Source organism: Melospiza georgiana, chromosome 3 (genome assembly GCF_028018845.1).
Source record: "Melospiza georgiana isolate bMelGeo1 chromosome 3, bMelGeo1.pri, whole genome shotgun sequence".
In the NCBI taxonomy this organism is placed as follows: Eukaryota; Metazoa; Chordata; class Aves; order Passeriformes; family Passerellidae; genus Melospiza; species Melospiza georgiana.
In genome coordinates, this window is record NC_080432.1 from 105356504 (window position 1) to 105373190 (window position 16687).

A 16687-nucleotide genomic window follows, 5' to 3' on the forward strand; every position below is an offset into this window, starting at 1 on the left:
CTGACACCCAGGTCACATAATTTTTAAAAATCCCTAACTTTCTTTTAAGACTACACAGTGAGCATGGCTGTGCTTACTGCTCAGAGGCAGGGAAAATCATGCTACTGCTGGACAGAACTTGAATCATGGGGGAATGACACAGAACTTAGCAGCAGTGTTTGGCTAAATTTCCTGAGCTAAACGCTCCACAGGCAGAGGTTCTGTTGGAAGAGCACTGCAGGTGCTGATCTGGGGCACACACATGCCCAGCTCACTGCCTACCATGGCCCTTTGCACAGAGCTATTCCCCACAGAGCAGTCCCAGCTTATCCTGGTGCCCAGGGCAGGGCTTGGCATTTGCCCCTGCTGAATTTTATGGGGTTCCTGTTTATCCATTCCTCCAGCCTACCTGGGAAAAGCATGCCTGACCTCAAGCATTAATCATCTGCAGGTTTGATGAGGGTGCATTGCATTGCCTCCTCCGGGCCATCAATGATGTAGAACAGGACACACCCCAGCAACAAGTAGAGAACTGCAGGGGTCTGAAAGTGCAACCCATGAACCACTGCCCTCTGATCCCAGCCATCCAGCCAGCATTTCACCCATCTCCTAGCTGTCCATCCACCCTTCCACCCAATCCCTAATATCCTGCCATGCTCACAAGAGTTTTATGAGGGGCAGTGCCAAAAGTCTTGCTAAAGTCAAAGGAAACATTATCTCTTGCTCACCCCTCATTCCCAGATCCAGTCATTTCACCACAGAAAGCCATCAGATTAGTCAAGGGTGACTTAATCTTGTGAGCAGCTGTGGAAAGAACTGGCAATACAAGACTAAAGCTACCTCAAACCATAGTGATTAGAAGAACATTCCTAGGTGCATAGAGGAATCATGGCCAACCAGAATCAAACAGAAGCAGCTGTCCAGCTAAACAGGAATGAATACAAAACTTCTTAAAGCAGTGAACTAAGTTCAGAAATGTCTTACCTAACTTTGTTCTCTGAATCAGCTGCTCTAAGAGTATTCCTATGCAAAAGTATCCAAGCCACTGTTAAAAATCTGGTAAAGATTTTACTCTCAAAGGAGTTAATTAAAGAACCTGATTGCAATACCTGTAAGTCACTGAAGGACTGCATGGGCAATGCACTCCTAAAACACCAACAGGACACGGAGCTTCTAGCATGTGGGCCAGGCACAAACAGACCCCAGCAAGCAGCATGTTTGAGCAGAAACAGCAGCTTTAACCACAGCCTATAGTCACAGAAAATTTTAGACTCACTACTACAAGACCAGTGTTTGACTCTGGACAAAAAACATGCCTTTCAGAAAGTCAAAAAGCTCTGCATGCTTTCAGTCAACGTAGGTAACACACAAATCAAATGCTAACCTGGGAGATATTTGATGAGTGCAGAATTTTTTCCCTGAGGATCCATCAGAAGTGAGTTAAACTATAGTGCACAGCCAGTGGCATGTCAGTTTTGTACAGCTCAGCCAACCATTACAGGAGCTATAACTAAACACAAAACCTTACCAAAAGAAGGCAGAGCTAGAATACAAAAGATTGTTCATAATCTCTTAGTGACACATGAGGAAGCTGTCAGTACAGGTAAAAACATGTTTTAAGGCACCTAGACAGTGAGTAAGAAAATTATTTTTTATAGTGAGATTAAAGGAAGCTAAATGACATTTTATACTGCTTGAAGGTGGTCTGAGGACACTGTCAACATCTGCCAGTTCTATGCCAAAATTACAGGCCCTTGCAGAGAACAGGAGGGACTGCTGCCATTGCCACAGCAGCTCTTACACCAGTGCCACTATCAATTTGGCATTGACTGGACAATGATATATTGCTCTGTAGCATCATCCCTGATAACAAACCCCAGGACAGCACCAAAAGAAACCCTGCTCACTCCTGGCACTTTGTTCTGACTATGGGACAGCTGAAGGAAGCAAACCTGCGCTCTGGCTGCCACTGGTACACACCTGGTTTGGATACAGTCACAGCTCACATTAAAAGTTTGCACTCATTAATACAAGGGCAACCAGCAAGCAGCAGTTACTTGCAGCAGAAATACAACATTAAGTTACTTGCAGAAGTGAAACATGAAGCAATTAAGAGGTGATGCTTTGATCAAGACAGATAGTTGAGTTCAGGCTGTAGAAGATGCAGCAGAATATCCTTCTGCTGAGGAGATCTCTTCTGGCCCTTAGTGCTCACCAAGCACCAGTCCTGGCCCAACCTGAAATGCACTTCCCAGGGCAGGCTTGTGGCCACACCAAACCAGAAGCATGAGGAGAGCACTCATTTACAGCTTGCCTCAGACCAAGCTCCTCAGGCTTCTGATTCCTTTCTGACCATTCTGGCCAGCAGGTGACATCACCTCTGCCACCCTGGCCAGCAGCACTGCCTACAGGAAAGAGCTGCTCTCCAGAGACATAGAGGCTAAAAAGAGATTAACATCACCATATGCCATACCCTTTGGGAGGCTGGCAACCTCAAAAATAGCAAGTTCAAGGCACAAACTAGAGAGAGACATTTCTCCTTACCAAATAGCTCCTAAATCTGTAAGTCCAAAAGCCAGGCAGTTTCATTTTGTTAAGCAAAGAGGATAGAAGGACTGCAAGATAGTCTTTTAGGAACAACAAGTGATCACAAAGCGTCAGGGCAAACAAATGCAGATCAAGAATACAGCTTCTGATTTCTAAAAAACTCAAAAAGCAGGAATTCCACATACAACATGTCAGAACTTTATTTCAAAAAAAAGGGGGGAGGGGAGTATTAGAACTTTTACAAACTTTTTTGTCATCTAAAAGGCAATCAAAATGAACAGGATGTTCTCCTACATAAAAAGAAATAGGGAAAATGAGGACAATAGGCACATAACTAAATTTACATCTAACCCCAAAAGAAATCTTTTCTCTGTGTCAGTTTTCAGTGAGGACCATGATGTCTCCTTGGAGCACGGTAGCCATTGAACCTGAGCATGCTGTTGCACAGCTCCATTGTCCTGGAACTGGAAGAGCAGCTGTGCTTGCAGGGAAGGGAAGGTGCTGATCACCATCCTGAGGTGCATCACTGCACACCTGCCCCAGGCCATTCCTTCCTTAGCATCCCATACTGGTCAGAGACAAACTCAGAGGCAGCAGGGACCTTCTAACCCCAACAACCCGAACAAACTTTTCAGTAACTTTGAAAGGATAGGTATATGAAAGTACAACTTAGGTAGACTCGCTTTGAAGTGAATGTAACATGGTTGAAGATGAGCAAGACTACAAAAGGCAATAAATGTGCTGATCCATGCAAGACTAACTAGCCTGACTTCAAAAGTATGTCTTGATTAAAAATATGTAACAATAATGTAGAAATTGACACAAAATGCAGCTTGGGTATTAATGATAAATGAGACACTACTGAATAGCTTCTTTCCTTATGACAGTCAGATCAAGATGCATTGCATATATCTTCCCATGCATCTTCTGGCATGACTTTTTAATGACTGAAATAAGGGAAAAGTGAACTATTAAGACAGATGACAACATACAGTACTAATATTCATGTTCATCATGTGACTTTGGATGTTATCCTGCTGGTCAGAAAGAAATCAGGAGCCTAAGTTGCTCAGTGCAAAGCAGTTCCAGTAGGCTGAAAAAAGGCTCTTGGAGCACCTTCAAAGTTTAAGGATCACAGATAATTAATGACACAACCAATATTCTAATAAAATTTATTCTTCTTCTACCTTTATCATCCTCAATTCAGGATCAGTTATTCAGGTCTAGGTTGTAAGGAAAAAAGTCACAGTAACCTCAATCATACATAGAGCAGGTCAAGTACCTAGTGCCAAAGGTACCTAGTGCTTTCACTGTGTGCTGTAAGTTGTTGGAAGTGAAAAAAGGGGGCAGAAGAAGAGTTCTGCATTAGTCATTTTTTACTAGCTATGAAGCATAACTGCCTAAGCCAAGAAAAAAAAAATGCTGCCTAGGGATTGTTAAATATTTCCTTCTAAAAAGGCACCTGCTGAGACTTCTGAGATGTTTTCATTTTCAATGCATCGTGTTTGAATGTGGCCAACCAGGATGCACAGAAGGGCAAAGACAGTTCAGGAGGTGGATCAGGAAAACACTCAATAGAAAGTTCTGACTCACTCAGCCAAGAAGGAAGTCTGGGAGAAAGGAGAGCAGACACCAGCCCAGAGAGGCTCCTAACAGCCTCACAAGGCAGAACAGGGGGGATGTAGCACCTCCCTGTCTCTGGTTGGACTTTTTTGTTTTGTTGTGTGTTTTGGTTTTTTTATCTGGATCCATTCACACCAGCCACAACAATAGGGTTTTCCTTTAGATAAAGTAGATGCCTCATCTAGTCCTGGATTTATATCTTCATCTTTCCTTTGTGCTTGGCCTGTCTTAGGGAAATTCTTCATTATTAGGCTATGATGTTCTAAGAGATGCTCAAGATGAAAATCAATTAACTCCTGTGTTACCGTATGTCAATAAAGACTTCAAGTTATAATTATAATTGCAAAATTGAGAGAAAGATACAATATTTCAGTACATAGAATGAGTAAGCCTTCACTTGTAGTGACTCCTGTTTACTGGAATCAGACACAATGAATAAGCTTTCATGAAAAATGTGCTTGGATGTAGCTTTGGATGCACAACTTATGGATTGACTCATTACACTGCCAGTCTTTCTGGTTTAATATTCCTTTTGAAAACATATAGGTTTTCAGACATAAAACAGGATGTCCACCATGTAGCAAAGTCTATTTTTCAGTTGTCTTCCATAAAGCAGAATCTCCCTGAACTCAAAAAGATCCTTGGCCAGAGTTTGAATGGACAAGATTTAATACTCCAATATAGTGACAGACCACAAAGGGATCAGCAGATACCCCAGGATCCTTATTATTCAGCACTTATTCCAGATCCTGGGAGAACCTAAACTCCAGGACACGGAGGTCTTATATTCAGAATTATGGGCAGGAGTCTACCCAAATGATACCAGGCTCCTGTCTAGAGTGAAACCCAGAATTTGAAAGGACCACTATGAACCCCTTGAACTAGCATTTCCCCATGAAACCACCACTGGAAAGGTTCCAGCTATTGCCTTGAAACAGGGTGTAAGGACATGCATACAGCAAAGTGTGAGGCAAGGTGCTGTGGGAAGACTGAGCACACAGGGAACTCTGGAAAAGAAGGGCTAGCTAAACAAGTTTTGCAGGACCCACCCATGTACAAAAACCCACCAGTGTGCCAAAGTGGTTATTGAAACATCACGACCTGCACCGACCTAAGCTGCCGGCAGGAATTGCTGCTGGTGTTATCAGCAGGCAGCGTGTGAAGCAGGACATAATGCCAACTAGGTCAGGATGTGGCTACAAGCAGAGTCAAGAAAGCCACAGCATGGATACAGAACCTAAAACTGGGTCTGTGGGACCAAACCTCTGACAAGCAGATCTGAACCCTGCTTCTACCACCACTCTAGTTGTCTATTCTAGCTACTTGCTTCCTTGTAGCCTTGCTCCAAAGCTGACACCCAGGCAACAGCCTGCCATGATCCCAGCTTCCAGGTGCCTTTCTGAGGTACAACTATGATCTCAGCAGGGAAGTTACAGCACAGCTACAAAACCTGCCTGACTTCTTGAGGCAGTGGCTCAGGTGGCAGGTGGGAAGAAAGATAAGGCAGCTCTGGCCAAGCTGCTGCTGGTACACAATGCCTGCTAAAACATGATTGCCTTCCATTGACACTGATGGAGCAAATACATTCAAACACTGCTTGCAAAAGGTGCCATGTTGACAGGCATGGAGTTGGAAATCAAGTACCCAGGACCCAAAGAAACCCAACCGATTAAGGAATCTATTGTCACAGGGGTCAGAGCACAAGGCAGTGTGGTCTGCTAAACTTTATCATAAACCCTTTGAGCAAGGTAAGCAATTTCCTGGCAAAACAGCCCAGGCACTTAGAATCAGAGATATATATGTATAGGGGGAATTCCCAAGCCAGAGATTACATCTCACCACTTACATACAGTGCCAAGGATCATCCTGACCTCCTTGAATATATCCCATCTCTTTTTGAATACACTAGTATCTTTGGCTTCTACAATACTTCAGATGTACTTACATGTTGCATACTAAACCCCAAGATCTTCCTTTCATCCCTTTCTAGCAGTCTGTCTGATCATTTCATCAGCTCCCAGCCCTGCGCAATGCAGATTCCTCCTAGTGAGAGTTTCCTCAGGAAGTCATACAGCTTTTAGTCTTGTATGGAAGTCATTCCCATCTCCCTGAAGGCCTGCATTGGGTCTCTCCATATATTCTCTAGCTTTATTAAACCTTTTCAAGGACTGCAGAGAGCATTTAAATCAAATATATTTACATAGCAGCATACCAATATTTTCTTGCATTCTCATCCTTTCCCAATAATTAATATTCTAATTGGTTCCTTTGGTACAAGGTTTGGACAGACATTTTCAGAAAACTATGTATAATGCCAAAGAACCATCCCCAAATACCACTCCAACAGCCCCTTGTGTTGTATTTGTTAGGATACTTTTTTCCCATGTGAATTCCTTTGTGTTCTGCCAACATAGGCTTTATTTACTATGGAAGGAATATTTGGTAGTCTCATTTACAAGTTTCAACATGCATGAAGACAAGTATCATATTTACTACCTTCTCTTTCTGTGTTCCTAAGGCTAATTTAAAAATCACACAGGACAACACCTCACACAGCTCTTACAAACTCCTTTAGACTTCAGCAGTAAAAGCTACCTGGGTCTGGAGAGCTTTATCAACCGCCCCTAAACAGCTGCTACTGGCACATCAATTTCAAGTAGATCCTTGGACTAATATCTTACAAAACACAGCTTGACATGAAAATTTCCAGCTTCCTCAGCTCTGAACATTGATGTGAGTTGGCTTTTCTTTCCAGATGAGAAGCTAGAGCAATAGGAGCATTCTCTAAGCCATGGCAAACTGCAAGCCAAAAGCCCAGGTTTCTTTGAAGCTTCATCTGCTGTCCCAAAAACCAAGGCTTTGTTCATATTTGCATAGCTCAGCATCCATCACCACAGTAGGAAGTGTCTTTACCTTTGCAGTGCTGGATGTCTGCTAAGTCCAAAGATCAGACTGAAAGAGATTTAGGCAGACACTCATCTTCCACTCAGGTACCCAAGACCTCCTGAAGACTCAGAACTTCTCATTACTGAGGTACCTTCCTGCAGTGCTGCTGAGTGCTTCCTGCTGGATGGCTCAGGAGTCCCTGCAGCACACAGCAGCTGCTGCAGAGCCCAGCATTTCCCCCTCTGTGGAGGGAACTTCACTGCCTTCTGCTGCACAGAACTGTGTGTCCCATTGCATGAACATCCACATGTTTTATGCCTGATAAGAGTATTTCAAAGGAAAATGCCACTCTGCAATAGCAGTGAAGAGCTTTATGCCCCAATGAGTCACTGAACAGAAGCAGCACTGTACAGATCCATGGTACTGAACAGCTTTCTGACAAACTCAAAGCAAACAAGACAAGGAATGTAAAGAGCTAAGACTCACAGAAACATTTTATCCATGACTTTGCAGTGCTAGGCTAACAATCATTTGAGACCTCTAAAATGTTGCCTATTCAAGACTACAGAGGAAGCAAGTGCAAATCCAATTCATATTTCCTTAAATATAGCTACTTAAAAGCCAATTAAAAATACAAATAACAATGACATAAAACAGGGGAAAAACAAGAGACATAGAGCATGTTACAAAAGGAATTCAAAGCATGCCTGCACTTACCACATAACATACACATTAAGTGGGTACAGAGACAAGCCAGAGAGCCTTACAACATATAAGGGTTAAGACCAATGGATAGATATTTTTTAAACCTGACCTATTCCTTGTGTTTTTTCAGGGTTCAGAACAGTGGTACCACTATTCCACATCAAATTAGTCATATCTTTCATTGCAAAATCTGCCTGGATTTTGGCAATTCATCTGATTAGAGCCAGAATCTTCAAATTGCATCATTGTTTAGCTGTGAATAGTCTACCTGCCAAGAGAAGGAATTGAGGTGAGGAGTCAGATTTTTATCTCAGGTTTCATTTCAGCAACTCCCATGACAGTGTATGGACAGGCTGTATAAAGATTTCTTCTGTGTCCACACAGGTGTACACCTCTATATCCTACAAGTAAATCACACTGCAGTGCCTGCTCCATTCTTTACAGCCTTTATCTCACAAGATTTATCTCCTAATTACTTTATGTGAAGCAGTAAGCAAACAAGGGCACGCTGACAAGCCTTGTACTCCAGGCAGGTGGGACAGATAACCAAGCTGGGAAGAGATATATACAGCAAGCAGGAAGGGAATACTCTCATATTAGCAGTTTACCCTTAGCTGAAACAGGACATGCATTAGCAATAAAGGTGTTAAAATAAAAAGTGGTATTTGTTTTATTTGTTGCCACTGAGAACTCTGTTTTGTGTGAGCAGCAAGGCAATGAGAGTGTAAACAACTGGAAGAGAGAAGCAGGCAGTTGTCATAACTGGCACCTGCAAGGATTAGCCAGAGATCCTTGCTGAGGAGTTCAGGGAGCAAGCTAGACTTCACACCAGGGCTAGAAATCAAGTTTGTTCAACTGTTGAATTTTTAACATGATACTTACCACCACTCCCAGAATTAGTTAAAACTGTTGAGCATGCAACCATTATTAAGTACTTAAAGGAAGAACAGAAATCCACAGGAGGGACCAAAATAGTGACAATTTGACAACTTACCTTCAGACTAACTCACACCCTCTGCTTTTACTCTGCTGTTAGGGACCGTACCATTTCCCTCCTGCACAGCTACATGTACAGCAGTAGCACCTTAGGAGTGTCTTCCACAAGGCTAGATGAGAAGGAGGAGTTTGACTCCTCCAGCATCATGGTTGTGAATAGATTTTTCCTGGTTCTTGGTCAAGTGTCCTTAGAGCAGAGGTATATGTAAGCAAACAGCCTCCTTTTCTTGATCTTGTCAAGGACTCAATTCTAGGTATTGTCACAAGAAGAATGACTGCATGAGCAGAGCCTTCAAATCTTAAACTTTATTTAGTGTTTGAATTCCAATTAACCTTACAGAGCAGAGTTCAGGCAGAGTCATAGAATCATGGAATCAAAAAATGTCCTGAGGTGGAAGGGACCTATAAGGAACATCAAGTCCAGCTCCTGGCCCTACACAGAACACCCCAAGAGTCACACCAGGTGCCTGAGAGCATTGCCCAAACACTTCTTGAACTCTGTCAGGCTTGGTGCTATGACCACTTCCCTGGTGAGCCTGTTCCAGTGCCCAACCACCCTCTGGGTGAAGATATTTTTCTGATATTCAACCTAAACTTCCCCTGACACAGCTTCAGGCCATTCCTTCAGCTCCCATCACCACAGAGGAGAGGTCAGTCCCTGCCCCTCCACTTACCCTCCTGAGGAATCTGGAGACTGAGTCATGCTATACCCATTCACAAATGAACAGGGAAGTCACCCTTCTGCAGTTAGGTTTCTTTTGTAGTGCTAGCTGCTGAGCAGAACTTTTGGACCACAGTCTTAGATTTACAAGCTATAAGTTCCCAAACCCATTTTTCCAACAAGAATTACAAGAGGAAACTTAGTGAAGTGTTCTCATTTACCTTTGTACCCTTCACATAGCTGTGGAATCTCATTATTAGCTGATACAGTATTATACTGCAGATTTATCTCTTTACAGAGACATACTCTGCTTTACCAGCCATCTTCTCTCTCCATTATATACAATATCCTGCAATGCAGCCTTGAGGGTGACAGTGACACAGGACATTTCATAACCTTGAAAAAGCTTCTAGCAGTTACCTGCCTGTTACCCGACATTTAAGATTGTTCTTTTTTGTCCTTTAAAGCTAATCACACATTTCTGTAATTCACTTATGCTTTTAAGACTCCAGAAGAACCTGAGAAGGGAGATAGTTGTCTGTAAGGCAGAAATAAGCCTGGAATAGATTGAAGACTCATAAGTGGCAGCTACCAAGGTAGACAGATATCCTGCAGCATGTCATTGAGGTGGGGAAGGAGTATAAATCAACTGCCCATCTGCAATGGAAAAAAAATTATTTTAAAGGGATGACTGATAACAACCCACTGCCTCTTATCAGCCCCAGGGCTCTTTCATAAGCTCCCTCTCATGCCAGTTATATTTCCTGTGGGTTCTTCAACAGCCATGGAATAAGAGAAAGGTTTGGTAAATCATACACTACAAAAGAAAAATAGCTGTAGCTATTGTAGCACTGCTGTGCAGTAATGTAGCACTGCTTCTCAATATTCAACACAAACTAGGAAAGCCAAACAGCAAAAGTTAAACAACTGTAACATTAGAATAATTACAAATAATTTTTTCAAGCGCTGTAATCTAGACAAGGACTTGGGAAACTTTTCACTTTATGGAAAGACACTTCTGCAGAGTAAAGATTTTCTTCACAGGTTTTTCTCTGAAGAGGCTGATACTTCTTCCCCCCTTCGAGAGAAAGCCAAAGTGTTTCAGTTCCCATACCTTAGCAGTCTCACAAACTGTTTAGAATATGAAACGTGCAGAACAATAAAATTTTTTCTTCACTGGCTTCAACTTTGAAAATTTTCATATCTATATAACAAACTATAAACAAAAGTGGAGTACAATTAGCACAGGCATAAGGTACTCCTTATGCCTGAAATACTTCTGAACTTCTGCAGCAGCACTAAGTCTTTAAAAAAATGAGCAAAAACAAGACCTCTATGGGGAACAAGCCTTTTTCACTAGAAACATAGGACAACTACCCCCCATCCTGACAGGTGGCTAACTGAGATTCCACACCGTGTTTCACATAATGACAACAAGACCAACACCTTAAGTTTATCATTCCAAGTTTACTCTTAGGAAGGAGATGTGCTGTTCTTTGTGTGCTCCAACACTGCAGTGGAGCACACACTCTCTGCCCCTGCTTCAGCCCTCCTGCTTATCAGGAATAATTCCCACTCTGATCACTCTCCCTGCATAATGTGGAGAATCACAGGTAATCCAAAACAAAGGAGGGTAGGCATGAACGTACACTCACATCAGAAATGGAGTTCAGTTAAAACCTAACCAATCCAATAACAATCATGTAAAATCCACTTCTCCTACATTCAGTGCATTTTAGAGAATGCTTAGTATCAATGCTTTTAAAAAACCAAATTAGTAATTTATTAGCATTGTGAAACCTGAAGGAATTTCTATTTTGAAATTTGAAAAGCAGACTAAACTTGTAATAGCATTTTTAATACAACAAGAGCCATTTTATTCATACAAGTTCAACACAGTACTGATGATTCCACCATAACACTTAACCACAGGAACAGCTCAAAAACTGGGTGACATTTACATGCATCTACCAATATTGTAACTGGTGGTTTATACAGAATGCTCCTTTCCAAGGTATTTGTTAGCAAGGTGTTTGTTAGCAAAGGTATTCCATGTTTTTCATGTACATCAGTTGGCATTTTTGGGGAACTTTTTATATTAGCTTCTCATAAGACCTCCTCTTAAAAGATTCTCATACAAGTTTGTGTACTACAGACACTGTAGTGCTTTGTAAGTAACACAGACCATAATCACCAAGTAGCTGTTGTTGTTGCTCAACCCAAGCAGCATGCAAGGAGTGAAAGAGCCCACAGTAAAAAGCATTCAATTAAGCTCTTTTTAATGACCTGAAATCATTATCAAAAGAACACAATGAACATATAAAAATGCAAACTTTATGCTGAGTGTCCTTTTAAAAGCTAGCAGCACAAAATACTTTTTGAACAGACCAGACATCAGTTGCATCCTGAACAGTAGCACATCATTTTGTTGTCCATGTTTTTTGACTCCCAGGTTTTGCAAATGCTGATACATCAAGAGTTTTACCACTGCTGCACTGTTCATATAAAGTCTGAAAGTTAAACACACAGGGTATTCAGGTGAACACAGTTGTACTGCACATGGATTCAAACTATAAATCAAGCATTACACTTGAAATAAATCATCACATACTGAAATACTAAAATTGCTCTGTCAAATCAAAAAATAAAACACTTAAGACAGCTTAGTTGTACCAGCTGTAATGCAGTGCAGTGCCCAGAGGAAAATACATACGGCTGACTTTGCAGTGAGGGCAAAGTAATAGAGTTTCACAAGTCAGGAGAGCACAAATGAGCTGAGAGATCTAAAAATCAAGTTAACTCTATTAAATGTCTCCACTATGGAAACCTCAGCATGGAAGGAGTTATTTGTGTACTGGGGGCATGCAAGGTTTACATGAGACACTCAGATACTTGGCCCACAAACAGCCAAATCACCATTTTGTTAGAAGAATAAACTACTTGTTCACCCTCATATTCAAAACAGATCAAGTGCAACTAGAAGTGTAAGCATGAACTCCTTTAGATTTAATATGCATTGAATTTGATTTCCTCCCCATGAAAGCAGCTTTGCATTCTCTAGGTCTTATGTATACTTTACACCATCACTTCTGAGACACCCATAGAAAGAACAGAGTTGAAGATTTATCCAGCTTCTTTCAGGCAATAAACAGAGAGGCTGCAGTACTTCAACACACAGGAACTAATTTACACACAGCACTGGCATTAACAGCTCAGCAACTTCCAGGAAGCAGGAACAGTTGCAGTCCAAAAGTGTGCACACTTAACAGATCAATTGAGGTAATTTTTCCATAGTGAGAGTTCTTAAATTAGAAGACCCTCCACAGAGGGGCTGCTTAAAAGCAAAGCAGATCTATCAGGAGGTGGAACGGAAAGAAAAAACTAAAAGGAAAAATTACTGGCATCACCCATCACATTTCAACCCTTTCAGTTCAGAATAATGTAGAGAGATTCTGCATCCTTGCAAATAAAAGCACTAAGACATGCAATGTTTTCCCAGCTATGGCTGAAGATTTCATATATGTATTGTTTCATCTTTCACTACTAAACATTCTAACCTTGGTCTGCATGAGCATGTACTACTACACAAAATAGAAAAGACAATTTACTTACCCTCGCAGCTCTAGAAATAGAATTGGGAGAATTCAAGCCAACAAGCTGGCCAAGGATACGTTTCATTTCCTCTGTTGTTCCTTTTGCATTTGGAACACCTGCAGGTAATTTATACTTATGGTGAAATTGTATACATTATCAGCACAAAAACTGCCAGAACAGTTTGCAAGAGGTTTAAGAATTAAAATACTGAAGTCTTTTCTGAAGCAGATGTAGGCACCAAACAAAACTGTGTCACACCAACAAGCTCATAATACCTCTAAGAGTGAAGTGGTTTCTAATGCATAGTTAAAATATATTTTATTAAATAGTATTTTTAAAATAAATGTACCTGTTGGACAATGACTTTGAATTTGAACATAGGGATGTACCAGCAACTCCGAAACAGAAATTCTCTCTTTAGGATTTCTTATTAAACAGCGCTGCAAATGAAGAAAGAGGAAGAATGTTTTGCCTATAAATTATGAATTGTCCTAGGAATTAACAGTATTTACTTTGGTTGTTGAACCAAAGGACTTACGTAGCTGGTATTGAGCTGAAAAGAGACTTTAATATGGAAACTACATGAGTAACTCTAGCTTAGTTCTTCTTTTAGAATTAGGTCTGTTACTACAAGTAGCAGTGAGCATCTCTGTGGAAAAAGTATTTCAAGCACAACTCATTCAGTTTTATAAAATATGCTTTAAATAAAGAAATGACCATTACTTAAAACAAAAGGAACAGTTACCTTCAGCACATCTTGAAGATCCTTCTCAGCAATATCTGGGAACACTATTTCATAGCTTGGATCAACAATAGCATGCATTTTATTGATGTGATTTGTTATATGCTGAAATGGAGTCCTTCCATATGTCATACAGTACAAAATGCAGCCCAGTGACCACACATCGCTTTTGGGACTTATCTAATATTAAAAATTAAAAAAAAAATTATTCTTTATTTAAGAAACTGACCCTTCAGTCAATTTATCATGTATTTGTACAGTTTTCATTGTGTAAGAGATCTTTGTTACTGTTACACAGAATCACCAAGACAGCACGCCATTATCCACTAAGTACTGTGGCTTCCTTCACTGATATTCCATAAGAAAACTATTGTTCTAAACTATTTTTGAAAATCAACTTACTTGAAGAACTTAAAAATAAAGTTAGTCCTTAACAAGTCAAACTGCAGGATTCTAATTTCAGATTAAAAATAAACACAACTAAAAGCATACTAAATTATTTAAATCCAGGAAATGGTGAGAGATCACTGCTATGTCTCCTAAGTGGAAAGCCACAATTCAATTCCCCTGGGTTTAAAGGATTCAGATCCACATTTCAACTATGACACTCAGGCTGGTCCTTGCAGTACAACTTTGCACTTGTCCTTTTGAAGCTGAATTACTTCAAGAGAAGCACAGAGAGGGGGAGAGGGGGGAAGTGGAGAAAGATGCATACACAGAACCTGACTCCCAGCACAGTGGTTAGATTTCTGCTTAGATGAGCTGAAAAAAAATCTGCCTTTTGCATGCAGTTTTAATTTAGAAGTACAAAAGGTAAAAAAATTACCATCCTTAAAAAAAAAATCCACTTTTGAAATATTTTATTCTCTATTTAGGAAGGCAAGATTTTATTTTATTACATAATAATACTTCCATTCAACTGTTAAAAAAATTAATCTTCATGTACATGCGAGTACATATGGATTTTAAATACTTTTGCACCAAACGATGTAACCCTCAATTGAATTTTGACTGCCAATGTGAAAAATGCTTTCCCTTCAGTACTTTTCTCATCATTCACATTCCATTGCCCTGGTGAAGTTATAAAATTTTCTACAATACACAATACTCTGTAGTGGAGAAAAATTAATAGGATACACTGAACTCATTTGTGGCCCTAAAATGCCCAAGCCTGTGCCTCTGTTTTACTTTCAATTTTACACAGTAACTGAGCACTTACATTTTTCTAAATACCATCTGCCAAATGCTTTTGGGTAGTTAGGGAGATTAAGCTTAACCTTCCAACTCTGCACAACATCACAGCACAATAAATTCTCTTGTGTTCAAGTTCAGTGGAAGATTTTGAAAAAATCTGAAGATATGATTGAATTCCTTCCTTCTTAACATGAAGGGAATAGGAGGAAAAAGATCATACTACCTTAGAACGAGGCTTGCCATTTTCTCCATAGGAAGACCTATCTTCTATTGCTTCAGGTGGCATATAATTCATTGTGCCAGCCTAACCATAAAAATGAAAAAATATTTTAAGTAAAGCATGCATTAAATTTCATTAACTTAATAAAACTTAGATTTCTGTCCCAAAACACTGAAAAGCATCTTAAAAGTTTGTTTCTATTAAAGTTGAATGCCATTATTATTTTCTTCATTAAAACATGTAAAAAACAATATATACAAATATTCACGCACACATGTAAAACCATTCAGCATAAGATTTCAATAGTAGTTGAGGTTATTACAATCAAAGTTATCAGCAGGTACTATTGCATTTCACAGAAAAATGGACATCAATTTTCCAGAAGTATTTCACCTGAGAATCTTTAATGATACTTGTCACATCTGGCTGCATTTGGTTTGCAATGCCAAAGTCAATTAGTTTTAACATTCCATCAACTATCAGAAAGTTTGCTGGTTTCAGATCACTGTGAATAATGCCTGTAAAAAAGAGTTTAAAGTAAATCCAAATTACTACCATAAGGTTTAGTATTACTCAATTCCTATAACCCTTGCACAGAGAGAAGGTACAGACTGGCTTTATTTGAGTCTCTGCAGATTTCACAAAAGTGCTTCCATTTTTTTCCTAAAGAGTTCTTAACTTGCATGAATTTACAGTTAGAATTACTACTTAATCAAACCTGCAGCTACCCCAGAACAGCTCCAAGCAATTTGAGTTGCAGAGTTTGTCTCAGTTTGGGACAGACACTCCAGCTCTGTGGGCACATAGCCACACTGGATTGCTGCTCTGGAGCAGTTCAGTGGCCTGTCCATGCTTGTCGTTCTCTCTTTAATTAGCTAAGCAGGGAGTTAAAATAAAATTACATTGCTTAGTCTGATAAAAGGTACCATTCACTAAGGAATATACACAACTGACTTCTCACAAACTCTACTTGCACAATTTAACATGAGTTTTGGTTACTATCTACATAATCAACCAATCTATCTTGATATTTTACAAAAATCTATGGCTTTTTTCAAAACATCACATATATGTATGCCCGCTGAATTTCAGTAGGTTTTGCTGTTTGCTATATTGTTGGATGTTCTAGTCCTAAAATAGATGATGTTTTTTGCTACATGTACTACTCTTCACTTGATTATTATATGGGAAAAGATCCAAGTCGCCTCTCCTTTATACTATATAGAAAAACAGAATATAGATACTATAGATGCATACACAATTATATAGGTAAAGAAGAGAGGAAGGCCTGAAGAAGTCTAGGAGAAAGCTGAAACACTTTGTCAAAGTAAAGATGGCAGAGCTGTCATTAATGTCAAAGCCAAGTATGGAGAGATTGAGTGGCTAAAATTTGAGTCTAACAGAGAACAAGCGGGAGCATACGAGGTAGTCTAAAACAGAAAATATTTTCTGGCTGTTGAAAGAAAGCAGATATCATTACATAGACAGTATATTTGTGAGATCCTTCTTGAGTTAACCAAGCCCATCTCTGGATCAAGAT

At 40.1% G+C, this 16687-nt stretch overlaps 1 protein-coding gene across 1 annotated transcript in view; it reads right to left on the bottom strand.

Moving 5' to 3' along the window:
• Positions 1-11271: 11271 nt before the first annotated feature.
• Positions 11272-16687, bottom strand: part of TTK (TTK protein kinase) — a 29969-nt gene continuing 24553 nt past the window's right edge. The window contains exons 18-23 of the mRNA XM_058020638.1: positions 15541-15665; positions 15151-15231; positions 13737-13913; positions 13341-13431; positions 13010-13107; positions 11272-11907 (exon numbers count right to left, since the gene is read on the bottom strand). Of these exons, the coding sequence (XP_057876621.1) occupies positions 11818-11907; positions 13010-13107; positions 13341-13431; positions 13737-13913; positions 15151-15231; positions 15541-15665 (662 nt within the window). The 3' untranslated portion in view covers positions 11272-11817. The remainder of the gene's footprint in view (positions 11908-13009; positions 13108-13340; positions 13432-13736; positions 13914-15150; positions 15232-15540; positions 15666-16687) is intronic.